The following is a 27,664-nucleotide window of genomic DNA, read 5'->3' on the forward strand; positions in this document are numbered from 1 at the left end:
GAGAAAACTTGGTTTATGGCATCCCATCACATGCTGCCCCCGCGTTCCAAAAATGCTACAAATGGGCCCTCTCGTGCCTTTGAGTGAAAAACATATGATGAAGGTCCTTCTAGGGCCCTGAAAAGGGGTTCATATTTCTAAAACATGTTTGCTTAAGGACCCTAATATCACCAGCAGAGACCTGATTCATAGAAGGGCGGAGAGGGGGTGCTGCAACAGCTGAGTGCTGCAGCAGTACTGTAGCACACTGAGCAGCTGTGTGTGTGTGTGTGTGTGTGTGTGTGTGTGTGTGTGTGTGTGTGTGTGTGTGTGTGTGTGTGTGTGTATGTGTGTGTGTATGTGTGTGTGTGGGAGAAACATTTTTATAAGTTAACAAATGTGAGCCGAACCTGCTTTCAGACTGATTTTGTCAGAGAACCCACAACAATCTGTTCTGTCTGCTGCCGTCTGGCAGACGGTACCGCAGCATCCGGACCAAGACCACCAGACTCAGAGACAGTTTTATACCACAGGCTATAAGACTACTGAACTCCTGAGCTGTGTGAATGTCTACTCACATCTGTTTATAGTACACACATACATATATATATATATATATATTATACACATCTGCCATACATATCTGTTTACACATATCTATATATTATACATATCTGTTTATAGTACACATATCTATATATTATACATATCTGCCATATACATCTGTTATACATAATATATGCATCTGTCCATACCTCCTCATTCCACAGAGTAAAGTATTTAAATACTTTCAATGTATTCCACATATGTATATATTTCACATCCTCAAATCTGTATTGTTGATATTGTAAATATTCTTCTCTCTTTTTCACTATTTTATTTATCTTTTACACCATGTATGTTGAGTTGTTGGAGGAGCATGGGACATAAGATTTTCATTGCCAACATATACGCTGTATCTGCTGTGCATATGACAAATAAAACCTTGAAACCTTGAAACCTTGAAACCTTTTGTCTACCCTAATCAGAAGGAATGTGGTTGGATGAGTTCCAGGGCAGGTTACAGGTTGATACATTTCAATTAAAAAGCTCAGGAACAGGTGATTTCCTAAATTCAAGTCTTCAGGTCTCAGTATTTGCCAGCTGTAAGGGGAGAGGATTCCTGTGAGAGCGTTGTCTGCTTAAATATCGACTTCATCTAACAAGTCGACACAGCCTGTGTTAGGATCGATTATTCTCATTCATCGACTGTAGCCATATAAATAGCGCGACCACCCCTGAGAACGTGCCCCCAAACCTGATTGGCCGGAACGAGGCCCACGCCTTCTGGCGAGCAGCCAATCGCGTTGTCAGCGGCCGGTTCCGGTGACTTCACCTCCTCCTCATACATGCAGGTCTTCTTCTCCTCATACATACATGCTCTGCCCCCTACTGCGCGCCTGCTGACCTACCCCCTCACGAGGAGTGGTGGCTGCTGTTGAAGAGAAACAACACTTCTGAACCCCAGCAGCTGGTAGTGTTAAACGCCTTTTCTGAGTGTTTTAACAACCACGAAAAAAAGTCTTGAGGATGGATCCGCTGGTTGCTGCGATAGACCAGGGCACGAGCTCCACACGGTTTCTGGTGAGTGACGTGGTTCATCCTTGGACGTTTACCCACAGTTCACAGAGAGAGGGCTGTTTATTGATGCAACTCCTCTGATTACTTAATGAGTCGGCATTTGCTATCTTATTTGGCGACATAGCTGATAAAAAAAACACAAAGCCTTCGACTGAAACCAACTTTTTGCAAGTGGTAATGATAACTCCTGTAATAGATAACTTGCTGTCTTCACGCGGCAAAGGTTAGCCCCCTCAATATCTATTTGTTCTATAATATACAGTATATGTGTGGCGTGTTATCTACCGTTAGCTTTAGAAGCCTTTTGGCATGCATTCTCCTAAAGTAAAACAAACATGCTGAGAGTGAATATAAACATAGAAGCCCTCGTGCACTCCTACTGGACTACAGATGCTAGTGTTATTAGCTCTGATTTTATCCTCAGTTTCTATGGCGCTAACCTACACAGTCTGTGCTAACCTACTTATCATCATAGACTGTCCTCATATGAGGCTCAAACTATCATTACGCGTGTGCACTGGGTTAATAACTCTATCAGACCTGGGAATACACCATGTATGGGATTTTCAAAGAACATAACAACGTTATATTGATTTATCAGCAAATATCAATATCAACAAATGATGCAGCAATACAGTGTACAATAGTCACTTTATCAAATATATATTTTTAAATAGTCCAACAGAGATTAATGTAGGCTGTTTTGCTTGGTATGTAGTGCAACTGTTGAAGATTTCACATTATTACAAGCAGTGGTGGGTGACGAGAACATGTAGGCCTACTTAAAATATAAAAAGTAGTTGTACATATTCTGCAGAACAATTATGTGCATAAAGTAACATTTTACTGTCGCAGACAACAACTTTTAAATTGAAATGTTAAAGTAAAACTACTTTAACATTGTAAAAAGTACAGTCGTGACTAAATGTACTTATTACACTCCACCACTGAATACAAGTCAAAGTGATTCTTGTATGCTTTAAGCAGGATGTGCCAAATTGAACTGTTGGTTAGAAATGCATTGCAGTGGATGTGAAGTGATTAATGACCGATGGTCCCCTCTGTAATGTGTGGTAAGACAGCATCAAGTGTTAAAACAATAATATAGCCAGTTAGTGTGGGTATTTGCATTAAGAGTTTTACTCATTGATATTCTGTTCTGAAAAGTTCACAACCGCCTCAAAAGCTACCGATCCCACCAGTCATGTTTCTTGAATTCCCGCCATTTACAGTAGTTGGTGCATACTGATAGCAAAGAGTCTCACCTGCTTGATATCCCATTCGTTCTCCTGATTCTACTTGTGCGAACACTGCACACGCTACTTTAAAAGTTTTCTTTAGCTTTTTTTTCAGTTGAGCAATATGAGTCCTGTTTGGTTAACCATTGTGAACATAATTGGGATTCCTCAAGTAGGTCAGCTGGAAAATGGAGACTTGGCTCAAAATACGTGCAATTAACAAGTTTAACGTGCTGTTAGATCCAAAGGATGGAGTGACAGGGTTTTGAATGGCTGAGTAGATCTGGTAAACATTTCTGTGAAAATTATGGCTTCTGTCTTAAAACCAACTGAGACCACTCTGGAGACACTGGTGTTTGGTCCTAAATTCAAAACAATAGATCAAAATGAACAAATTTTGGGCCTACATTTTAAAGTTGAATAAGTACCAGGACTAGCTATTGTTATCTCATATCCGGTTGGAGACAGAAAAGAGGGTATTTTGTGAGCGATGCCTATGAGAAAATATTTTGAACCATAATCTATACAGAAATACACAGATGTATGATTTAAAATTGTAACCCACCGAAGCCTTTTCCTCATGCTGGAGATTATATCTCAAACCTATGTGGTAAATGAAGTCTGCAGCAAACAAGTACCATAACCTCACCCTGAATGTTTTTCTGTTTAGTGGCTTGTTCTTTCTGAAGAACCATTTGAGAGGTCCCTGACTAAATGCTGGTCAGATGACACAGGTCACTTGGACCAGAAGTTAAACCTCGCAGGTTGTCTGTCAGCTTGATCTCAGGACACCAACAACGATAAGGGAACATGTCTCCGGATAGATAATAAGATAATAATTAAGCCCTTGGCCATGTTGAAATAAATCCTCACAACATAACTGAGCCTTCCCTCCAGCATCCACCTGTATTTCTGCACCTTCCTAAAGTACTTTCATAAAAAGGATCTTGATTGCCTTGAGCCAAAGTATATGATTTTGAGGCAACACTTTATTATTGGATCCACTGTCACAGACCCATGACCGTAGACATCAGGGATCCTACTGGCCAGCTCAGAGGGTCTGTCCATTTTTAAGATGGGGTGAGAATGTTCCTGTTTGCTGTCCAACTGCGTGACCTCAACAGAATGTTACCTCTCTCCTCTGAGTGTCTCTGCTTGTGGCCTGTTTGTTGTGTGTCTGTCCAGTCAGCTGTGAGAGGATCATCAAGTGCAAAGTATTACAAGCTGGTCAAATGTTTCCAAGGGTAATGCGTCCCAGTTTTCCCTCGTGCTGTGTTGAATTGCTCCAGCCAAACCTAATATGACTAAAGTCTGTAGCTGAATTGTGCTGCTGTGCTCGCACTGATTACTCTACTTTCTTATTAGAATAAATGCTAACTTTTGTCTAAATGTAGGTTAAAACTTACAGTTAAATCTTTCCTCTGCCACTTTTTATTATAGTGCCGTTATAGTTTGTTACTGTGCCTGCAGTGTAGCAGTACAAATCCTGTCAGTCATCCTCAATTTTATCACTGGGAAACATTCTGTGCCTCTTCCAGTCCTGTGTTGTGCTAAATTATGTGTCCCCTTATAATTAAGAGAATGTTTCCCAGGCACACCCCTGTGTCCTTTGTTTTATGTGCATTCTTACGAGTTGAACTTCTTCACAGGTGTTCAACGCCAAAACCGCAGAGCTGATGAGTCAACACCAAGTAGAGATCAAGCAGAGTTTCCCCAAGGAGGGGTGAGTTCTTCAATCGTTTCTCACTGATTAACGCTAACATCTTCCCACACACCAAGGTGACTTTGTCAAAGGTCTTGTAGGTGACCCACAGTCCAACTCAAAAGAGAGCTTACCATTGACTCAAACGTTAACTTTTACTACTAAAAGAACTATTCAATTCACTACATGTACTTCAGGTTAACATTGTAACTTGCTCTAAGAAACACCTTTAATCAACAGAACAATATTCTGCAGTCACAACTGGCTTTATACAATATTGACAGTATGAATAGTCAGTCAGTATTATAGCTGTTTGCCTAACATCCAAATAAAGACAATCTCTAATGAACTCACTAACTAAAAGTCCAAAAACTTATTTAAAGATAAAGTGCAAAATCCATACTGCATTCAACAAAAGAGCTGCCTAATGTCTCCACCTTTTATCCTGAACGTTTACTTGGTTACTGAGGTTACAATTTGTCTGTGTTGAGATTATTCTCTGACTTTATTTGGTGTGTGTAAGTCTAAGGTCCAGCTCTTATTTTATTGTACGCACAAACGCTGGCTTGGTTGATATACGTTTATATGGTGCTTTCTACTCTCATGCTTTCTACTAAATGTGGTAGATGATGAACTGTTGTGTAAACTGTAAATATTTTTGCCTGAATGAACATCCTGAAACGACCGAGGATCAGCTGAGGTCATGTTGCATGGTTGCTAAGGAACAGCTGTTTGCTGATACGCATGTTTTAACCATTATAAAATAAACTAGGTGGAAGGATTTGTGAATAAAACGTAAGTATAATTAGGCAATGTCTCTAGATAGAATAGATAGATAGACAGACACAGACAGAATTACTTTATTGATCCCAATATGGGGAATGTATTCGTTGCAGCATCATAAAAACAAGGCATTGTAATTACAATGAGATAAGACAGCATTTAGAAAGAAAGTGAAAAATATACAATTTGCAAAAAAATTCTACAGAAAATATAAACAAAAACAAATATAAAGCAGGATATAATATGTACAATAAGTGTGTACAATTATAAATAAACAGTCAAAAGAAAAATCACAAATAATGAGAATAAAATAGTTAAAAAAGACCAAATCTACAAAACACAGGGAGCTGCTGCCACAACGTAGCACGGCGCCAAGAGCTCGTACAAACATATTTTATATTTTCTTTACGTACGTTAAGTACCGTACATTTCATTGATGATTGTTGATTCAAGCCTTTAATGATCATATCAGTGTAATACCTAGTATACACATTTACTCTATCACAACACAGTGTTTGACCTTATCTCACGGAGTCTGACATCTTCTATTACAATTTCTGAACCTATACTCACTCTGGGGCTTAATGTATTTTGCTCTCTTGAGACTCACACACTCACCCACCTGTTGGTGTGTCTGTGAGAGGGAAGGAGCCGCAGGGGAGTGACACTCAAAAGCAACTGTGACTTGTTAAACTGTGACACATTTTGTACTTAGTGTTGGCAGTACAGCCTTTTACTGTAGCCTTAAGAAGCCACAATACATCCGGTATATACTGTTACTCTATCATAGAAAGCCCCTCTATATCAGAGGGCTACCAACGGTTTGAAGGGAGGCTAAGTAAATGGAAGGGAAATATGTTACATTAGTTATCGAAGGAAGATCACATTAAAGAACCGTAGGGATTTGGTCAAAGAGAAAAGAGTCGTTTTGGGGAATTGAACTGTTTGTTCCAGAGTCAGAGACTAAGAAATATGTTAGGACATTCTATTTTATGTATTTGGTTCAGTCTGACGTAATGCCAAACTATAATATTATTGTATCTTGGCTCAGTTTTTGAGTGTCTATGGATCAAACACCATACTCATGATTCAATAGGTATGCAGGAATTGAGCCAACAGTAAAGCAGGTAACCCATAGAAAGAGCCGCACACAACTATACTTTACGCTGATGACTTTTTGTATTATTCTGGAGTACAAACCAACATGTGTCTGTGCACACACACTCACATGTGGTTCTGTGTGTGTGTTAACATGCTTGTCTGTACACAGCTGGGTGGAGGAGGACCCCAAAGAGATCATGAGGTCGGTCTATGAGTGCATGGAGAGGACATGTGAGAAACTCAGCCTGCTCAACATCGACATCTGCAACATCAAAGGTGGGGAACCGGTACTGAGCTGTGGGGGGAGACATGCTAACACACCTATGGCTGGAGAAGAGAACTGAAACAGAGAGGAACGGGTGGAGTTGGGAGTTTATTGACATTTATGTTGTTGCTGTTTTTTCAGCCGTGGGGGTGACCAATCAGAGAGAGACGACCCTGGTCTGGGACAAAGAGACTGGAGAGCCTCTCTACAACGCCATTGGTGGGTGCACTATACATGTGAATTTACAAGTATCACTCCAAATCTTTTCACAGACATTCAATTGACCTCCGCTGGAATAAGGGGTTATGTCATCTAAATGTCTTTTAAAAAAAAGGATAATTCCAAAGTAAATTCTTTACAAGAAATTTGAATGATCACTACTTTCATTTAAATATTGTTATATTTAAATGAATATCACTTGTTATCATGACATGCTGCAATTATGAAAAAGGTCTCTAAACAGAATCCTAAACAATGACATATACCAGTCCATGATTATCCATCAAAATATGTAGCTCTGATCTTATATAATAATAATAATAATAAATCATTGCATTTTTATTTTGGGCCTTTCCAGGTGCTCAAGGCGCTTTACAATACATATTACATATTCCATATCAATACGGACAATACCCACAGGAGCAATTTCGGATGAAGTGCCCAAGGACACAACGGCATACAGTGGCGGGCAAGGTGGGAATTGAACCATTGTTCAACAGTTCCCCTGTTCTGATGATCGACGCACTATCCCACTGCACCACAGCTGCCCCAATTAATTATTGCATTTCTTTAGTTTTTTAAACTAAAAAATGTAATGTAATTTTGTACAAATGAGGTAAATTGAACCTATAACCAAAAAAGAAAGTTAAATGTGTGGAAATGATTTTTTGAAAGAAGTTGTCTTAAAGGAGAAACACAGAATTGGATAATAAGTTATAGAATATGGTTTATTAACACTCAAAAAGAAGTTGCACAAAATTCCTTTGTTACAACATTTTGAGCTGCATTCAGTCATTTTGATTTGTAAGATCTTTAGTTGAGCAAACAAGAGATTATGTCATCTGGGAATTGGCACAGCGCGTGGCTAGGTTGCATCAGATGGTAGTGGACTACGTCATGTCTGGCCCTGCCCCCCCACCCACCCCCCACGGGTCAGTGCCTGAGTGTAGGAGCTGATCATATGCAGTCTCCTTATATTACTGTCAGAGCTCTCATTGTCACATACTCAGATCCTCCTTGATCTGCATTGTTCACATGCTAGCTGTTCAGCATCCCAGAATGGAATGTGAGTGCTATTATGAGGGAGGGGGTGTCAACCTGTACGTGTGCACAGCAGTTCTTCAAGAGATTAGAATGCTCTATTATCTAGCCTAAAGACAACATGTGTAAACTTTATAAGTTGTTATAAAATATTTTAGATGATTCAAATGACAATTCCAATGACAACCAATCAGTTAATCCAGTAGTTTGAGCTCGCCTATTGTTGCCTGAACCTCCATCAGACTGCTTTGATTACTTCCGTAACAGCGCTCATCTCTAAGCGGTTGACCCATCACTTCTGAGCCAGCCAGCCAATCAGAGCAGACTGGGCTCTGGTTTCAGACAGAGGGTGAAAAGAGGTGCAGCAGCACAGGCAGTATGAGAATAATAAAGAGCTTTCTGAACATTAAAGCATGGAGACATGTCCCAGTAGAGACACTACACACTGAATATGTCCCCTTCAGAACCTCAGAGGGTAATTTGCTTCTGGAGTGAGATGTATTTACTGCTGGAATAACAACAATGTTTTTATATCATCACTACTTTAACTGATCATTTATTGTCAATTGCTCCTGGTCTCAGTATTCAGATTGAGGTCAACATTATTATTAGAAAATTGTTCCTTTTTAAAAACAGGTTTCTTATATGTACTTCCTCTAATATTTGTGCTTCAATGATAATTCACCCCTTAGCTACTTTGCAAATTCTACAAATGTAATACAATCTATTTTCCAAAGGTCTGAGGTTGGCAGAAAGCTGTGAAATGTCATAATTTATTTTGTCAATGGACAACAGTGATCTAATTGAGATATTCCATTGTTCCTATATGTAATCCCTCCTGCTCTGTGTCTGTAGTTTGGCTGGACCTGCGCACACAGTCTACTGTGGAGAGTCTCATCAACAAATCCCCAGGCAAAAACAAGAACCACCTCAAGGTGAGTGTGAGTAAGTAAGGACTTTGAGTGGTTCTCTCTTTTTCTTATGGTTTGAATATCGTAAGGTATTTATTTTCCAAACAAAGACTCTGATCTCTTTTCCTTCTGCTCTCTCTCCAGCACAAGACGGGCCTTCCCATCAGCACCTACTTCAGTGCAGTGAAGCTCCGCTGGCTGCTCGACAACGTGGAGAAAGTGCAGCAAGCCGTGCGGAGTCAGCGCGCAATGTTTGGAACGGTGGATTCCTGGATCATCTGGGTAAGCAACAACATTTTTTTTTAACCTGTTTTGCTGCACTTTATGAAGTCAGTTTACCATCCAGAACATGGGGTTTCCTGTGTGATTCGCAGGGGCTGTTTCATAACCAGATACAGTGAAACAAATAACGAATCTCCATCGCCTTTCAATATACAACATGTGATAATTTCAGTGTTGATTTCCTCAGTGCCTGACGGGGGGCAACAGCGGAGGGGTCCACTGCACAGACGTCTCAAACGCCAGCCGCACCATGCTCTTCAACATCCACAGCATGGACTGGGATCCTGAGCTCTGCAGGTAAACACACTATACTAGTGGAATCAGACCCATTTAACATATCAAACCACATTCAACACTGTCCAAATACAGACAAACTGCTCAATAAAAAGCCTACTACTTGTAGGTACTTTGATGTCCCGATGGAAATCCTCCCCACTGTCAGAAGCTCCTCTGAAATCTATGGCTGGATGGTAAGCTCAGTTAAGCTTCAGTTATACTGTCTGTGTTTTGACATGATACTGTATGCTTCCTGGCATTGATTTATCTTGTAAAAAGTCCTGATCTGTTATTATATTATGTCACTGTATTTATCTAACTGACACTTCTATCTAAAGCGACCTATATATACCTTTATCGTGCAGAAATGCTTATAGGAGCACATTGAGGGTTAGGTTTTTTGCCAGAATCAAACCATTGTCCCTCCAAATTGCTATATGGCCATTGACCCCCTGAGCCAGCAGCTCTACATATTTAGGTTTTTCTAAATGAATCTGGTCATGCCTGTAATGACTTCAAGTACTCTACCCCCTTTCCACATTAAAGGCATTTTTTGCTGTTTTTTATACGTAAATATGTGTCCCCGGTGTGTAAGGAGACTCACAAAGTGTCAGAAAATACAACCCTCTCCCTTTTGCTCCTTACCCACATAACGGGGGTACAAACGAGCTGATCCAGATCGGCTGCCGATATATCGGAAATATGGGCTGTCTTAACATTGAACTCCTGGCAACGTCTCGCCCACATGACACAGTCTACAGTCAGCAAGCTGAATCCCCTCTGTTCTGGAAGTGATATGGTCTGTTTACATTAGCAAGCATTGCTAACACTCAGAGCTAACGCTGTACTGGAGAGACTGTGTGTAATATAAAGGTCCTGTCCTTGTGGTAAACCTAGAGAGAAACGTTTGAGCTCCATACTGTTTCAGAGATAATGCTGGATGTGGTCTGGAACAGAATATGGCGTTTAATCACGGCAGCGTTTAGCTGAGTTTCTCCCGGTACAAAACTCTCTTCAGAGGAGAGAGCGTGACACTCCAAAGGGGCGTGGCCAGCAGCAGCTCCAAAGGGGCGTGGCCAGCAGCAGCTAGTTCATTTAAAGCTACAGTCACAGAATTAGCACTTCAGGAACAGGGCTGAGATAGAGGGGGATGAGGCATGCTACAATGGGGGATCTGTTTGCTATTTTGAGCAAAACACTTCACAGACAACTTTTGTAGATATGGCCCTACACTATATTGTTCAGATATACAGTAGCATAATAGCAGACCTTTAAGTATGTGCTTATTTATGAATACACTTATTAGTTACTGAAACCAACACTTACCCATCATGGTGACTCGTTGGTGCTGTCCCCAGGATAAATGGATGGAAAATGGCTAAACCACAGTCCCTCTGGAAGTAAGTCTAGGAAATGAACTTGCACCTATTTTGTTAGATTTTTAGATCCTTTGATAACACATTAAAGCTCAAAATTTCTCCTTTTGGAACCAAAACCGAACACGGCACTGCCATTGTTTGAATTGATTCAACATAGTACCCATACGTACATACTTCTCCTCTGCTAGCACTCATATGGCCATAGGACAACCTACTGACGGGATAGGCCTCAACTGGACGGCATCTGACAGATCATAAATGGAAATGCTCAGCAATGACTGCTTATTTCAATCTGGATATGACTTGTAACATATAAAAGAAAATTCTAACTATAATCATGATGTTATGCATCCGCCTCAGGAAATATTTTAATCAGCGTAGCGACCATATAAATTGATAAGATTGCAACGTGCTCTTCCACAGAACGGCGATACTGGACTGATAGTGTTGATAGTGACGTACTAAAAGCATTCCAGCTAAGTGTTATTGTCCTGTTGAATTTACTTTGGAATTCCTGCTGGAATTGGATTTCATTTAAATCAGGATTCATGAATAAAGCTATAAAGATTTAGTATTTATAGTCTGATATCAGATGAGGCATAGTATACAAAAAGCCGAGGTAGCAAAAGGCTGCTTTTTTAAAACCGGGTATTTACCTCATCTTGCCTCTTGCGGAACATTATACTTGTAAATATGTTTGCTCTTTGTATTTCTTTAGCACATGCTTACAGAAGTATTTCATGTTATCCGTTGTTCCGGATAGACGGAGTCAGTCATTCAATGATTGTTTGTTGATTCTGAATCCATGGATTACTATGACCTGCTTTCAAGTGAAATGAGATTCCTTTCTAATGGCCTGACTGATACGTTCAAATAGAAACAGGGGTTGTACAGAGCCCACCTCCCAGCTAAATCCCAGTTTATATTACAAAATGCAAGTGTGTGAGTGTTTGGGATTGCTCAGGGCCCGTTATCTTTGTTTGTCTGTCTGTGTTATCTCTTGACCACAACCTGGGTTTGACTTTAAACTTTTTTTTACGCAACACGCCCTTTGCCCCGCAGTCCACAGTCCACAGTTTGTTTTTATGGTTCCGACTTTCATTTACTGTCCTTTTCCCACATCCTCTTAAACCTACCTTTGACATGATAGACTACTAGAAGCCTGCCCTAGTTAGAGAAGAGGCCGCTTCATTGGCTGATAAATCCTGTGTCACTAGTTAGAGAAGAGACCGCTTCATTGGCTGATAAATCCTGTGTCACAACACAGTATTATCCCAATCCTTTACCACAGCACATAGGAGTGTAAAAGTCCATTATTTTTTTTCAAATTGACAAAATATTTCAGCCTGAGAATTATGTAAACAAGCGTTCTGCAGGGCTGGCGTTAAACTGGGACCAGACAGAGGTGTCACAGCTGTTAAATTGATAACGTTCTGAAGAAATAATAATCTGATTACACATCATATCATAATCACGTCTCTATTAGGTAAAAGGTAATTGCTCTGTACCTGTGAATCACATCATGGGAATAAGCTGGAAATACGCACTGATAGTCTGATAGTGTTTCTTTGGATGGTTGCGTTCTTGGCTACAGATACCTATCTCACGTGTTGGATGTCGTTTAGCCCCTTCATGTTGATTAAAATGTCTTGCTGTTTGTTTTGTAACTGGATTACCTAACAGTTGGCATTTTCCTGCAGTCATTTACTTTAACTCTGAACATATGTGTGTTATTTTTCCTGACAGAAATCCGGCTCTCTTGCAGGAGTTCCAATCTCTGGGGTAAGCACGTTAACTTGTCATGTAACCCGCTGGTAATAATGACACCAATACATGCCTTATTTCAGACATGGGGGGATAGATTGGCCCTCCAATTCTTGGCCCAGGCCAATACTAGCCTATATCAGATACCTGTACGTTGTGTTAATGAATCAGCCCTAAAGCAGCAAGAAAGGTTAGGTCAAATTGGTTTAATGCTCACAAAGACATCATACAGCTCTGGGAAAAAAGAAGAAACCACACCAAATGTTTCTTAAATCTTGATCTCTACATGTATGACAACCATTCCAGTGTCTGTTGAATTCCAACACTGAGAAATGTTGTCAGTAGTTTAAAGAATACAATAAAAAAATATAATAATAATTTAACTCAAAGACATACCTATAAATAATAAACAAAAGAGAAAATCTAAATGCTGGATGTCTCTCTGTACTAACTCCTTACTGAAGTTACATTCACCATATTTCTAGACATGTGATTCTTATTCTTTCCAGTTATGTTTCTATTAAGCTGCTTGTTTTTCAATTGTAAAATCTCCTATTCAGTTCACATGTTTATAGCGTCTTTACAGTTCTTTAATAACCTTATTTAAGGCCTCCTTTTCTTAATGATTTGTGTAAAAGAAAAGTCATTTTAGCGCTGTATTGTTGCTAGATTCTATTTCAATATTGATATATTCTCAAAAAGTGCAGGATCGACCCAGCTCCATTTTTTTCGGGGGATCTTGACGCTTTTCGTTTTGGAGTGTAAGACACTGTGTTAATGGGGGTTGTACACACTTGTGTCTGTGTTTGCTTATTAGTGAAACCAGGAGAGGATTATACTGTGTTTTCTCTCTCAGTGTCTTGGCGACCAGTCGGCTGCCCTGGTTGGTCAGATGTGTTTCAACGAAGGCCAGGCAAAAAACACGTAAGCCCCCCATTGGTCTATTCATTACACATCGCTGCTAAAGATAGCATGCTATAGTTGTGTTTGACAACATTTCATAACAATAAAGATGTCTGATGGCTTTAAAACGTCACCTGTGTTCACCACTGAGTTTGAATGGAATGCAGCTAAAGCTTGATTTAAGAGTAGCTAGATTACATCACATACTTTTCTTTGAGTGAGTGATGAAATGCATCAGGGCTCTAATCTGTCTCTGTGTTTCTCCATCATGGTTCTGTGAAGGTATGGGACCGGCTGCTTCATGCTCAGAACTACAGGGACCAAGGTAAGGACAACAAGAAGACCTTACAGTGCTTTCTGTTCTGTTGCTTTACACCTTGCATAACGTATTTCCATGTCCTCCGGTTAGCCTCTGACGTCGCACCACGGCCTGCTGACCACAGTTGCCTACAAACTGGGAAAAGATGAGCCTGCCTGCTATGCACTCGAGGTGTGTGAAGCTTTTTAACAAGGTTTCCACTTCCACATTGAAATAAAGACCTCAACGATGCACCCTGCTGTGAAATGTTCTACCTGCCTCTTGTGTGATTGGGGTCTTATGTTTCTCTTTCCTCCTCCCAGGGTTCTGTAGCCATTGCCGGGGCCGTGGTGCGATGGCTGAAGGACAACCTGGGCATTGTACAGTCCTCCTCAGAGATCGGTACTAACACTCGAGCATTACCTAGTCCTATGTGACATTTTATCATGAACAAATGTGTCTGTTCACACATGGGCTCTATAAATTATATAATGAGTTTGACTAACTTTTCCTTTCTGTTCTCTCTCAGAGAAGCTAGCAGCTGCAGCCGGCACATCTTACGGCTGTTACTTTGTGCCGGCCTTCTCTGGACTCTACGCCCCCTACTGGGAGCCCAGTGCACGAGGGTGAGGCAAGCGGGTGTTTAACTGTTGAGCTATCAGAGACAAGGACACATCTAGTTATAAAGCCATACTGTGACATTACATATTAGTTGACCCTAACCCGAGCTTAGCACCTTAATCATCAACAGTAAAGTATGCATATTAACCCTTTTCTTTTGCTTGTTTTCCAGAATCATCTGTGGGCTCACTCAGTTCACCAACAGGAACCACTTGGCTTTTGCTGCCCTTGAGGCCGTCTGCTTTCAGACCAAAGAGGTGAGACTCTCCTCATGCTCCCTTCAGCAACCAAATACACACCTATTCAGAACATCAGACGAAAAGCAAGGAACATATTTCAGCATATTAAATGTAATGTATTCCCATCCATCCATGCTCAGTGATTTAAAAAATAAATTAACTAATGCAGAAAAACAAAGGGTAAGATAGCACAAAATGTATTTCAGCTGCAGTGGCACGTTCCTTCAGGTTCTAAAGGTGTGTGAAAGGTATTGGCTGCAGTGGGCTTGTATTAAAGGGACAGCCCTGTGTGTGTATCAGATCCTGGATGCGATGAACCAGGACAGCGGCGTCCCTCTGACCCAGCTGCAGGTGGACGGAGGCATGACGTCCAACAGACTCCTGATGCAGCTGCAGGCCGACATCCTCTGCATTCCCGTAGGTAAGAGGACTCTCTCAACTCACACATGCATGTACTACACACACACACACACACAAACACACACACACACACACACACACACACACACACACACACACACACACACACACACACACACACACACACACGTGTTGTTTAACACAGTACTATTATTAATAAACTTAGGATCATTTAATGAAGATAAAATCAAACTCAAGTGTTGTCAGTGTGAAAGGACAGTAAGGCAAAACATGAAGAACATCTGCACTTAAAGGGGTACAGTCCTGGTTTTGCGTGGTACATCTACGTGTGTGGGGAAAAAGGAAGTATAGAGCCTTTAGTGTGTCTAAAAAAGGATTTATGAAGTCTGATAAAGTGATGTCAGTGACGGTTTGGTCTGAAGAAAAAAATCTGCGAGGTGTGAACAGTCTTTAAGGAAGTGAGCTCATCAGATCTCTGTAGTTCCTCATTTCTGCTGCAAGTTGCCGACTCAAGGTTACATTAATAGCTATTAGCAAGACAAACCTGAAGCTCTGAACAGAGGGTTAACTTCAGGTTGCATTGTGGGTAATGCAGACACCAGGTTTTGACCAGAAAGAATGTGGGGATGTAAAATAGGCTCTGTTGGACCTGGCTTACTGAGATACGTTAAACTATGTCTGTGGTCAAATTGAGTATGTGGGGTTAACACTGTATATATAGTATGTGGCGTACGTGTCAGTGACAAATGCCTTGTTTACTAGTCAACATTTAAGTTGTGAGCTTACAAACAATATGTACTGCCCGCAGTCCTTTGCAGCCCATCAGACTGTGGAACAGTGCACTGTGGGCAGACAAAGAAAGAAAAACAAATGATGGTGCAAAATGATCCAAAAAAAGAGGGGCTCACATTTATAATGTACTGTAGAATATATAAGTATATAACACTTGTGTTTTGCAATATTTCTTAAAATAGTACTAGAAAATAATAAATTGAAGGTCAATGGTGCTTTGGTGAAACAGTTTATAATCAACTGTAGTTAGGAAAAGTAAAGTCCAGATGACACATGATCGATTCAGTCATGTGACGTTACTGAGGGAACTTCATGTGAGAAGTCTGATGGTAATGGCAATAACTGAATGGGTCGTAAGTAAGGAATAAATGTTGAGTCTGTAAATATACACTGGCCTTTTCTCTGGTTCAGCTGCATGGATTGTAATCTTTTTTTTTACTGTCCCTATGTAGCAGCATAAAAAAACCTCTGTAGGATAAATAATAAAACACTGTGATCAGCCGCTTCCCCAAAGTCCTCTCTCTAACAACACCTCTCAAGTTTCTCAAAGTGTTTTGTCACTGTGAGTAACCAAGGACTGAACCTGGACTTTAAACCCTCTGACTTTTGTCCCAGTTAAAAGAAAACACACACAGTCACACACAGATGTGGACTTTAAGGCTGTAGATTAGGGTAAGATAACTGATGTGTACTCATTCGTGGGCCCAGATGACATTATTAGTTTAAACTGAATTGACATCACAACGTCCAGCTTCATCCTGGTACCAGAATACATCTCACTTCTGTATCTTGGATTATTATCAAAATGCCTCATTGGAAGATTGCATTACCTGCAAAGTAAAAATAAGAGGCATTTGAACATAGTTCCTCCTTAAATATCTGCCACACCAGAAACATTTGATTAAATAGACTAGTTCACCATTTTTAGCAAAGTAGGATGGATGGATATGATTGGACCTGACTAAAAACATGTCTCCCTGTGTGCCGGCACATGTTGTTCCAGTGCGACCCACCATGTCGGAGACCACAGCTCTGGGTGTAGCCATGGCAGCGGGGGCAGCAGAGGGGGTGGGGGTGTGGAACCTAAGCCCCAGTCATCTGCCAAACGTCACTACTGAGAAATATGAACCTCAGATCAACCCTGACGGTAAGGAGAAACACTGGAGGGAATGTGTGGTACTCGGCATGTGCCTCTCAAAGATGGTGGGATTACTGCTGCCATCTAGTGGATGTTACCATCATGACAGCGTGTCTGCAAAAAGTACCGGGAAAAATGTGTGTGTGAATCTGATCTGACCCTGGTCTGTGTGTCGTCTCACAGAGAGCGAGTTCCGCTTCTCTCGCTGGAAGAAAGCCGTCCAGAGATCCATGAACTGGGAGACCAACGAGCCCTGCTGCAATACCAACGGTACACATCTGCAATACCTGTCCTAAAAAACGTTTTATCATGACTTATTACGATGTCAGTGACATACATTTCCCCCTGAACCTCGGACGGCTAACACGTGCAATATTCTGATGTGATCCCTCCGGCTGCTCTCTTTCTTCTTCACTGACAACAGGTGTAGGCAAGAAGATGAACGGCACTCCCTGGGGGGTGCCTCCCCCTCCCCCCCACATCAGAGCAGACCCCTAAGGTCCGACATTGCTGCCGCTGCATGCTGTGTGTGTGGCTTCCTCTTTGTGTTCTACTAACACTGCTGAAGGGTTTGACGGACCAGTTCTTTCATATTTAATACAGATGTTTTGAATGACAGGTTTATCCTCCGGCTCTTTAAGGAGCAATTTACCTTACCAGCTGAATGGTAAATATATTTGTTCTTAAAGAACTCATTTATATACTACAGCTATTAGACCTCTGAGTAGATTATTGTCAAATGAATGAACTGCGTCGCTGTAGCCCTACTGTGTTGTTTGGGTGTGCATCTAACTTAGTTTATTACTTTCCACACGGTGCTCTTTCATTAGTTGAGCTGCAGTTTAAAGACAGGCTGTCTGGGTAACGTCTTAAAGGGACAGCTCATCCCAAAATATAAATACATATTTTCCACTTATCAATCTGGATTGTTTTGGTGTTGGATGCAGAGTATCTATACAATATAATGTAACTACACATTGTTGTGAGCAGTCTGATGTATGAATATCAAACTACACATACCAATGACTAAGCTGAAGCCTCTTCTGTGTGTAAACAGAAAAAGGGTGTAGTTTGGTATAAATAAAATAGTTCCTACATTAAACTACTCTCAGCAAGGTCTGTGGAGTAACCGGGTCATGATCTCCGGAAGGAGACATTACTGTTGTAGTTGTTGCTTATCTTTTTTTTTTTCTTCTGCCATCTAGGTCTATTATATTGAAAAAATGCAGATAGCTCCACAGTCTGCGACTCACACTAAGACATAGAGATTGAGTTCAGATAAAAGGAAAATATGTAATATATCTTTGAATATCAACCTCTGAGAGTTCTGCCTGAGCTGGACCTGTTCCAATGCTTAGCTGTGCTAAGATGCTAACTGGCAGAGCAAACGCCCACAGGGTTTTGGTTCAAACATTTTCATGGAACTAACCACTTTGCCTGTCACTTTATATCCAACCAAAAACACTAACGTTTGACAATCTATCTGTTGCAGTCTCTCTGAAAATGATCTTCTCTCCCCTGACAGATCCCCAGCTGTAAGTGTGGAACGGAGCCGTGAGGCCACTGGAAGAGGAAATGTGCTCCCAGGGAATAATGGACTTGAAGGCTACTTGATGCAGTCATTTGGGCTGATGTAGCTAGCAGTAGGACCGCACAACTGACTACAGAATCAAGAGCCACACAACCTGGGGAGATTTTGTAGCAACTACGGAACCGTTTTTGGATTTCTGGAATTTTTGTCTTTCTTTTCTGAAAAGAAAGTGTTCTTTAAGTGTCCTTTTTATGAACTATGAATTAGCCTTATTCGACTTGTTAGGCATAGGAAACTCAGGTGTTCGTAGCAAACAGGCACACTACTGTACCTCATCACTGTGACTAAAGAGATACTGTGTTTTTAATTGTTGTGTATCTTAATGTCTTCGTGCCTCTTTAACTTTGGGATGCACAAGATTAGCGGGATTAATTCTTGAAAAAGTTTACTGCTCAGCATCTGTCCTGCTGGTGGGGTTCGTGTTTTGAACTAAAAAGTGACCTATCTCCTGAGTTAAAGGTATCAGGAACTATTCCTTGATGATTTTTCTAGATTGAGGGGAAACTTGCTCAAATGTTAGCACACACATTTGCATTAAGAACTGACGTCTAGCTGCAGGCAATCTCACAACAGCACTTTATAATTTATCCTGTGTATAATGACGATTGTGAGCCAGGCAGGATTTTTAACACAGGGTTTTTAAGCAGATTGTTTAGGAGGGATTTTTAGTTTAAGGAATGGACTTTAAGTTGATCATTTGCATCTGAGACTGAAGGAAGCCCCTTTACAATCTATTAAAACATCATGGTACTACAATTGCTTCCTTGTATTTTAATCTTTAATCAGTTATTAATAAACAGACATCCTGAATGATGACACCTCAAGATGACATTTTCTACAAGTTCATTTATTGGATTTTTTATATATAGCATTTGGGTATTGAATTGCCTGACATACTCCAAGGTGAGATGTGTAAAATATTGCCAGGAAATTAATTTAACACAAACAAACTGAACAGAATGTGAACATAGTGTCCAGATGTCCATGTACGGTTTTCCAGACATTTACCTAAGCTAGCTTGCTAACTGGCTAGCCGTGCCAGTCCTGTAGTACCACTGGTTACTCTAGAGGTGATAAGGAATCTGATTCCAGTGGTCTCATCCGATATGAGGAAGAGGAAGCTGAAGCACGCTTCACGGTGGGGCTGTATGTTTCTAAAATGTGTTCATTTGACTAAATCTGAAGCAGCAGAAAATAGTTTTTATTTGCAAAACAGTTTCCAGGTGGCAACGAAGCTGCTTCTCTCGTTTCTGCTACTTTGGATTTAATACAATAAAGAGACTGTCAAAGCATACAGAGCAGGTAGAGGCACAACGCCGTAGCTAGGCCAGCGTTACAGTCTGACACCACACCTAAAGTTTGAGTTGTTTGTGTACATTTAGGTGGCGTGGTATTACACATTGCATATAAAACATTCCATGTAATATGCTCCTCATAATCAGTCCCCATCAATATGAAGCAAAGTTAACATTTAAAGTCAACAGATTTAATATTCTGGGACAGGAAGTCCACAGTGGAATGCAGCTTTAACACACTACATCCCAATGATGTTTTTTTAACAGTTGTACATTTAGACACACACAGGACAGCTGGAGCCTGCCCTCACAGCAGGAAGTTCATGTATTTAAAAAAGGCAGTTCTTTAAATACACAGGAGGAATCAGTCCAGGAGGAGTTCACTTTTCCATCTTCAGCGGGAAAACTGCCTCTTGTCACCCTTTCCTTTGTTCACATGCTTAAAGACTCTTGACTTTTGCCCAAATTTGGACTTCTGGTATCCAAAGCCGCCTCCACCGCCTCGCTTCTGCATCTTTCCGCCTTTACCGCCGTGCACGTCTGGAGAGGAGCCGGGTTAAGGGAAACTTCAACTGTTTAACATACATTTCTTCTCATTGTAAATGAAATGATACAGAGCATAACTTAACACATTAAACCAACCAAAGCAAAGGATACTCAGATCGACGTATGGAGGCACTTTGAAGCCGAAGGACAGCGCCACCATGGGGAGGTTCAGGGTGTTCACGCTGTAGATCTGTTTGAGCGAGTGGGAGTCGTAAGCCCTCACGTACGACTTGTAGGACTCCTGCGCTGATTTGTGGAGGTAGTAGTTCTTCTCTATCAGCTTCTCCAGCTAGAGAACAGCAGGCAGAGTGTGAGTAAACTGGCACAAAACCAACAATGAGCGTTTTTTCCTTTAAATGTTCTATGGGAGAAAGGAGAGTTCTCACCTGGGACTGGATGTCAGAGATCTTAGCCCAAGAAAAGTCAAACTCACTCAATGGGACCTGGACAGAACAACATTATTCGTACTGACATTACTAAAGGAAGTCCAGGTCCTTTTCTCTTTCTGCTGTAATAATGCAAATGTCCCCTCTGTGGGACTATTAAAGGTATTCTGATTTTCACCAGTGCTCAATCATTTATACCCATTATTATTTTGATATTTTATGTATTTGTTAAATAACTACAAAACCTGCTATATGGTGACAAATATCATTATCAAGATATGAAATGACCCCTATGTGATCCCTAGCCAGCTCTAGTTAGGACAAAAAAGATCTAACAGTAAATGATTGTAAATGAATCAAAACGATTTCTGATCCTCTGATCAACTTAGTGACTTGATGAATACAAAATTGGGTTTGATTTTCTCACTTTAAGCACAAAGTCTAATAACTGGCAGCCATGTAAATAAATGGCCAATCCCATTTGAGGACATGACATGAGGCTGCAAGACGCATCAAATTGACAAAAAATGTAAACAGTAGATTTATGCGAGAGCCTGCACTGTGAATCTGAATGAAGCAGAGCTAGTAAGGTTACCTTGGCCTGCTTCAGAAAGCGCAGGAAGCCCAGCTCCTCGGGGCGGAGGATCAGCAGAGCGTGGCCCCGGCCGTTGATGCCTCTGGCTGTCCTGCCCACCCTGTGGATGTACTCCTGAGGGGGGGAGACACGGGCTTATTAGGATTCCTAACATTTCTTCTGAATCCAAAAGTAAACAAATGTGATATAATGTAGAAGCAGTTTGGATACCTTGGGATCATCTGGGGGGTCGTACTGGACGATCCAGTCCACCTCTGGGATGTCCAGTCCTCTGGCAGCTACGTCAGTACACAGCAGGATGCCCGAGTCAGCATTGCAGAACTGGAAGAAGGTGGTGGTACGTTTGGTCTGCTTCTGCTTGCCCTGGGAAGGAGAAGAGGAAGCGTTGTTACTGCGCTGGCTGTGGAGGCGAGAGAATGAATGTGATGAGCCATGTGGCGCGTCTTACATGGATGGCCATGACAGGCAGGTCAATGTAGTTGAGAAGTTCGTAGTGGAACTTCACAGACATGCAGGAGGAGAAGAAAACCATGAGCTTCTTCTTGCGGTTCTTCTTCAGGAAGGTGAAGAGCAGCAGGAAGCGCTTCTCTGAGGGGCACACCACATAGCCCTGAAACACGAGACATTTCTTTAGAGTGCTGCGGCGCTGCAGGACGGCTCTGCGTTCACAGACACAGCAGCAGAGCGTACCTGCTCCAGCCCGTCCACGGTGGCGTTGTCTTTGTTGTCGTCCACGCCCACGTACAGCGGCTCCTTCTTCAGGGAGATGCGGGCCAGGTCCTCCACCTTCCGGGTCTGCGTGGCTGAAAACAGCATGGTCTGTCTCTTTTCTGGGGACAGCATAGACAAGAAGCAGGGATTCAGGGACAGCAGGTGGATCAGAAGAATGAGGTCCCACAATTCAAACAGACCATGAGGAGAACAGCACACGTGCGTCTCATTGGATAATGTAACCCTGTTGACATGAGTTGTGAGGGGTCTTATAAAAAGACATTATCTAAATGCATAATAGGAAAGATTAGGGTTTATGGGACTAAGAGTAAACATAGTTCTACCTCCTCTGTTCTGAATGTGAGCTTTTTGGTTCAAACTGTCAATCAGTGTCTTAACTGTGGAAGTGCGTTACTGAATTGCTGACATACTCCTTCAACAGCAGTCAGAGGTCAGGTGGATACTTACTTGGCAGCAGTTTGATGATCTGCTTCAGTTCCTCCTCGAAGCCCACCTCTAAGATCCGGTCAGCCTCATCAATGATGAGACACTGCAGGTTCTTGTACATGAACCCGGGCGTGTTCTGAAAACACAACGTTATTTAGTGTGAATAATCTTATCCACACATTCACAGGAAAGAGTCAATAAAACAGTGATCAGATGTTTAGCCAATGTTTCTGCTCTATAAGAATGCGTGATGCTCGGTTCATACGCTTTATCTGGACCCATTAGGGCATCATCATGATACTCAGTACGTGTGGTGGTTCTGCTGTTAAGCTCACCTGCAGGTGGTCCAGCAGTCGGCCCGGTGTTGCCACCACGATGTTGACCCCGTTGGCGAGCCTCTGGGCCTCGGCGGAGCGGTTGCTGCCCCCCATGATCAGCCCGAAGGTGTGCACGTGATGCTGGATCAGCTCCTTTAGCACGCCGTATGTCTGCATCGCCAACTCACGTGTGGGCGTGAGGATCACTACTCCTGTGCCTGGGGGTTGTGGGGAGACATGAAACATCAGATCACAGTTTGATACAAGAAGCAGAATCCTGGAGAACGTGGAGAGTAAATATCATTTAAAAAAGGGACTCTCACCGTTCCTGGGCATGAACTTGAGTTTGTAGATGAGCTCTATAGACGGGATGAGGAAGGCCAGGGTTTTACCACTTCCTGTTTTGGCAGCAGCCAGGACATCCCTACAGAGAGGCAAATAAAGACCGTTTTTATGAAGATAACACAAAAGCTGCTCTAAAATTCACTAATGAAGTTTCCCTGTCAAGTTCAGATGTTATTAAGTTTAACTTGCAAATTGGAATTTCTCTTTTTCTTAAGAAACACAATTAGCTTAAGTATCTAATTTGCAATGTTAATGAAATAAAAATGTATTTATCAGCCTGAATGTTGAAGTGTGTATTATGGTGCATTAACTCCCAGCATCTTCCTGCCTGTTCCACATCTGACAGGATATCATTATTGGGAATTAAATAAATCTATTTCAATCATTTAATCACCTTTTCACATTGGTCTGAATAAGTTGCTTTTAATATATAAAATCTAAAATACATTGTTGGCTACATTGTGTGGACTGGTACTAACCAACAAGCTGATTTGACTGGCACAGAGTCGGGGATATCTTTGACTGATCTGATCCTAGCCGGACGACAGGAGCTTCTCTCTTTCCTGAAATAACCTAACGTCTAAAAGCCTATGATCAAGAAACCTGTCCGTCACAGAGGGATGCTTACCTTCCCTCCAGCAGGGGGCGAATACTTTTGTGCTGGATCTCAGTCATGTGCTCAAAGCCCATCTCCCTCACTGCCTTCAGCGTGTTGTCACTCACGAGCTCCGACAGGGAAGCAAAGGAGGTGTCCTCAAACGCTCCTGTGACAGCAGACAACAGTTCAGAGGAGAGGCACAGAAGAAGCACGAGGACAAAGCATGTCAAGAAACTAATCATACCCAGTGTGCTTGCTGTGAGTCCTGTCAGGAGAATCACCAGGGACCCCCCCCACAAAGACCACCACAAGAGTTTCTGTATGCCTTTGCTGACACCCGCTTCATGACGGAAACACTGAGCGGGCAACACATAAAGGCACCGGCTGAATGCTCCTCAGCTCAGAGTTAAAGACGACTGCTTCCCGCTCAGGTGCTTTGTGTAAAGTGTTTCTATGGAACTCCACACTGGCCCTTTTCATGAATTAAAGACTAAGTGACTGTTTTCTCATCCTCCTCAGACTGCTTTCAAAGTTGTTATATTCTGTGTTGTTATGCAAACAATGACAACAAACAACAATCACATTTAGATATATTCTTATTAATTCACATCCATGAGATAAACAGAGCTATTTCCTCTTTACCTGTTAAACCGGATGGTAATTCAGGTTGATCCTCCTCTTCATCATCTTCCTCTCCAGATTTGTCCTCATCATCATTATCTCCACCCTCTTCATCATCATTATCTCCACCCTCTTCATCATCCTCCTCCTCCTCCTCCGGTTTTTCTGAAGCCTGTTCTCCATCTGCTAATGCTGCTTTCGCCTCCACCTCTTCATCACCATCTGCTTCATTCACTGTTTTGGTCTTCTTCTCAACTGGAATCAGGATTATGACACGTTAGTTAGCCATCACGGGTAAAAAATGTAGTTATTAATGTCAGGTTAGCAGAGTGCTCTGCGGGTTACCTGGTGATCCTGCAGTGTCGACAAGCTTTCTCTTCTTCTTGGTCTTTTTCTTCACAGCAGTGTCCGCTGTGGGGGTCCCATTCAGTGATCCCTCTTTCCGTTTCTGCTGGGGTTTCTTGGGTTTGTCGTCAAGCTTACAGGCAGCTTCGGGTACCTTTTCCAACCCGTTTGAGTTTGCTGTCAACACATTGAAACAAAACACATTCACAACATCAGCCAGATGATATGCACAGGTGGAAAAAGTATTCAAGACTGTGTAATTAATTGCATTCTAAATGTTCCTCCAGTGAAAGTAGAAAGTACTCTCATCTAAATGAACTTAAAGTAGCGACAGTAAAAGTAGTCATTGTTTGATTGGTCCATTTCAGAATAATATCTCTGATATGTTTTATAATTATTGATCATTAAAGTGTTCTCAGAGCTGGTAAAGGTGCAGCTAGTTTGAATGGCTTTGTATACTGCAGGGTAGCTGCTGGATTTACTGCAGGTGAACTAAAGTCTGATTTAAGGGCTGATTATATTTACCATCATTAATCCAGATCTGTAAAGTAAGTAAAGGGATTAAATACATGTAGTGGATTAAAAGCACACCACTGAACACTGTGGGAACATTGGAAAAATGTATTGCAAATGTAACTTTTTATTTAATATGTGCATAGTGGGGTTTTTATTGTCTACATCTTGACTTTTGCTGTAATAATGGACATTTCCCCTATATGGGACATATAGGTACTCTAAATTTTTAACATAATTATAATAAATTATATTATATCATTCTCTAAAAGAAAAAAACATGTCAATGTAGAGCAAAGAGAGAGAGACTTTGTGAAATATTGGGTTTATTAGTAGTACAGTACTGCTTCATTTTAAATAAGTATATCATGGGTTTTGATATATAAATGTAACTAATAAGTGGTAAATAAAAGTAGGGGAATAAAGAGTCCAATATTTGCCTCTAATATGAAGTGGGATATAAGTACAAAGTAGGAAAAAATTGAAATACTACAAGTAAAGTGCAAAGTCCCTAAAAGTTGTACTTAAGTACAAGCCCTTAGAGACTTTACAGCACCGATGATATGGAATTATCTTTGAGCAGTTCTGTTGGACTTCATGATGCTTCATTTTTCTCCAGGGTGTTTAAAACGTTTCTTCAGGTTCATGTAAGGCAGTGAGGGGTGACACTTTTGGGCCTTCTGCTCCTGTATAACATCGGTAAAGAGAACTTTCGTGTGGTCCAGCGCAGGCTAGCAGCATTTAAAACATATTAACAACTTATGGTGGCACACACAGATAATTATCTCGTTATAAATTAAAATCCACTAATGTCATGTCACACGTTAACCGGTGTGACAAGAGTTCCTGGTTGAAATCCATCTCGTGAGAAGCTAACCTAAGCTAGCCTAGCATGAAAGGTTCGATACCTCTTTAGAAACAAAAAACTAAGTAACACAATAATATGTTAAATATTAATATTCGTTCTACAGGACATACCGGTATCTTCATCTTCTGCCTGTGTCTTCAACAGTTTGCGCTCTTTGTCTTTATCACTTCTCTTCTGGATTTTCTTGCGGAGCAGCTTCATCTGTAGGTCCGCCATGGCTGCTGTACACGCACACGTGTGTATGTGTGTGGTGTTCAGGACCCCTCAGGGTAGCAGTCTGCATTGCCTGATCAGAAATTCGAAGGACCTCTCTCCAAATAATTTGAGAAAACACTTTTGGCCAGGAGGAAATATATGAATCTTGATTAGAAACAGTGGTGGAACTACTCAGATCTTTACTTGAGTGAAAGTAGAAACATTATGGAATATAAAATAAAATATAAATAGCAATGATATAACAGCTATTTAAGAAAATATAATTGTAAGACTATTCTAACAAATAGTCTTATAAATAAAGACAATATTTACACAACATATAATTGTGTGAGAAACTGAGTACATTCAAATATAATACATATGAAATCTATTGTATACCATATTCAAATTGGTGTACTGTGCAGATTTGAAAGAGGAAGTGTAGAGGAAATGTGCAACGTGCAGGATTTACTATTTTAAAAGAACAAGATGTTGTTCACATGATCTGCATTAATGCAATGCATAATGTTTTTCTGGGGCGGATAATAGCCAGTGTCAGTGGGGGTCCCGGGCCATGCTACCGGCCTGATCAACAAGGCCCGGGACCCCCACTGACATATGCATTAGTTTAAACTTTCCAGGTATGAATCACCCTGCCTGCGATCTTTGTAAGGCCTCAAGCAGTCAAGTTTCTCTCTGAGCATCTTCTGATTGACAGTCCTGACCCTCTCCGGTTGCCATAGCACCCTCCCGTAAGGAGCATACGGAGAGACCTGGATCTCCTCTCAACATCACACACTGCAAAACGCATAGCTAAAAAAGCTAAATGTGTCATCAAAGCAGTTCTTTTTAATGTTTTTATTTTGTTCTTTGTGTGTGACAGGTAAAAAATTCAATGAAATAAACCTTTAACATAGAGCAAAGTCTATACAAGTTCACATAAAAAGCATAAATAAAATCTAATAAAATCAAAGTTTAGTTATGCAGTCAAATATCACAAAACACTTTGTCTCAGTGGGCTTTACAGACGTACAAACATGAATGACAGTGCTAAAAGATAAAGAAAATGACAAGAAAATGATTGAAATGTAGTAAAAATGTATATATATAAAAAGGAGATAAAATACAACAACAAAAAGACAATAAAAGCAATAAAATAAAATACCATAAAATATACATGTCCAAAATGGAGTAGCATCTCAATCATCTGGTATCCAAACATTTATCATAAATGCATGTCTTTCCCAGAAATAGGGTCAGGACACAGAGTGAGTTGTTTACCTGTTTAATAGGGTCAATAATTAGCGATTAAAATGCTTTACAATGCTATGATATGTGAATTTACTGTATTTACCGCAT

The 27,664-nt window shown here is 41.1% G+C and overlaps 2 protein-coding genes and 1 non-coding gene across 5 annotated transcripts; 1 reads left to right on the plus strand and 2 right to left on the minus strand.

Moving 5' to 3' along the window:
- Positions 1-1,366: 1,366 nt before the first annotated feature.
- LOC134867203 (glycerol kinase-like) lies at positions 1,367-19,347 on the plus strand. Of its 3 annotated transcripts, none has more exons than XM_063887599.1 (20): positions 1,367-1,602; positions 4,487-4,560; positions 6,593-6,699; positions 6,830-6,907; positions 8,804-8,889; positions 9,004-9,141; positions 9,329-9,438; positions 9,545-9,611; positions 12,543-12,578; positions 13,417-13,484; positions 13,746-13,788; positions 13,873-13,953; positions 14,085-14,163; positions 14,291-14,387; positions 14,555-14,639; positions 14,922-15,042; positions 16,798-16,941; positions 17,116-17,202; positions 17,357-17,431; positions 18,458-19,347. In XM_063887599.1, exons 1-19 carry the CDS (start codon positions 1,549-1,551, stop codon positions 17,428-17,430), a joined length of 1,629 nt encoding a protein of 542 aa, XP_063743669.1. In that variant the 5' UTR covers positions 1,367-1,548; the 3' UTR covers position 17,431; positions 18,458-19,347. The 3 variants fall into 3 exon arrangements, with proteins under 3 accessions (XP_063743669.1, XP_063743670.1, XP_063743671.1); XM_063887600.1 differs by having other exon boundaries at positions 8,804-8,883; XM_063887601.1 differs by lacking the exon at positions 17,357-17,431.
- ddx18 (DEAD (Asp-Glu-Ala-Asp) box polypeptide 18) lies at positions 19,180-26,397 on the minus strand. The gene is made up of 14 exons (XM_063887598.1): positions 26,221-26,397; positions 24,730-24,906; positions 24,406-24,639; positions 23,794-23,929; positions 23,144-23,244; positions 22,839-23,038; positions 22,525-22,639; positions 22,036-22,175; positions 21,794-21,955; positions 21,556-21,708; positions 21,346-21,459; positions 20,751-20,807; positions 20,476-20,653; positions 19,180-20,358 (listed from the first exon to the last, which is right to left on the minus strand). The coding sequence occupies exons 1-14, from the start codon at positions 26,324-26,326 to the stop codon at positions 20,213-20,215; spliced, it is 2,019 nt and encodes a 672-aa protein (XP_063743668.1). The 5' UTR covers positions 26,327-26,397; the 3' UTR covers positions 19,180-20,212.
- On the minus strand, positions 24,009-24,143 carry LOC134867903 (small nucleolar RNA SNORA13). Its single transcript, XR_010166209.1, has one exon. It is a non-coding gene; the product is annotated as a small nucleolar RNA SNORA13 (small nucleolar RNA).
- Positions 26,398-27,664: the final 1,267 nt, after the last annotated feature.

The sequence above is a fragment of the Eleginops maclovinus genome, chromosome 7 (genome assembly GCF_036324505.1).
Source record: "Eleginops maclovinus isolate JMC-PN-2008 ecotype Puerto Natales chromosome 7, JC_Emac_rtc_rv5, whole genome shotgun sequence".
Classification (NCBI taxonomy): Eukaryota; Metazoa; Chordata; class Actinopteri; order Perciformes; family Eleginopidae; genus Eleginops; species Eleginops maclovinus.

Coding starts and splice junctions, on each gene's coding strand:
- LOC134867203 (XM_063887599.1), top strand. CDS start 1,549: ATGGATCCGCTGGTTGCTGCGATAGACCAGGGCACGAGCTCCACACGG. Junction 12,579..13,416: donor CAGGAGTTCCAATCTCTGGG/GTAAGCACGTTA, acceptor TTTCTCTCTCAG/TGTCTTGGCGACCAGTCGGC. Junction 15,043..16,797: donor CATCCTCTGCATTCCCGTAG/GTAAGAGGACTC, acceptor ATGTTGTTCCAG/TGCGACCCACCATGTCGGAG.
- ddx18 (XM_063887598.1), bottom strand. CDS start 26,326: ATGGCGGACCTACAGATGAAGCTGCTCCGCAAGAAAATCCAGAAGAGA. Junction 22,176..22,524: donor GATCATCAAACTGCTGCCAA/GTAAGTATCCAC, acceptor TGCTGTCCCCAG/AAAAGAGACAGACCATGCTG. Junction 21,956..22,035: donor CCGTGGACGGGCTGGAGCAG/GTACGCTCTGCT, acceptor CTCGTGTTTCAG/GGCTATGTGGTGTGCCCCTC.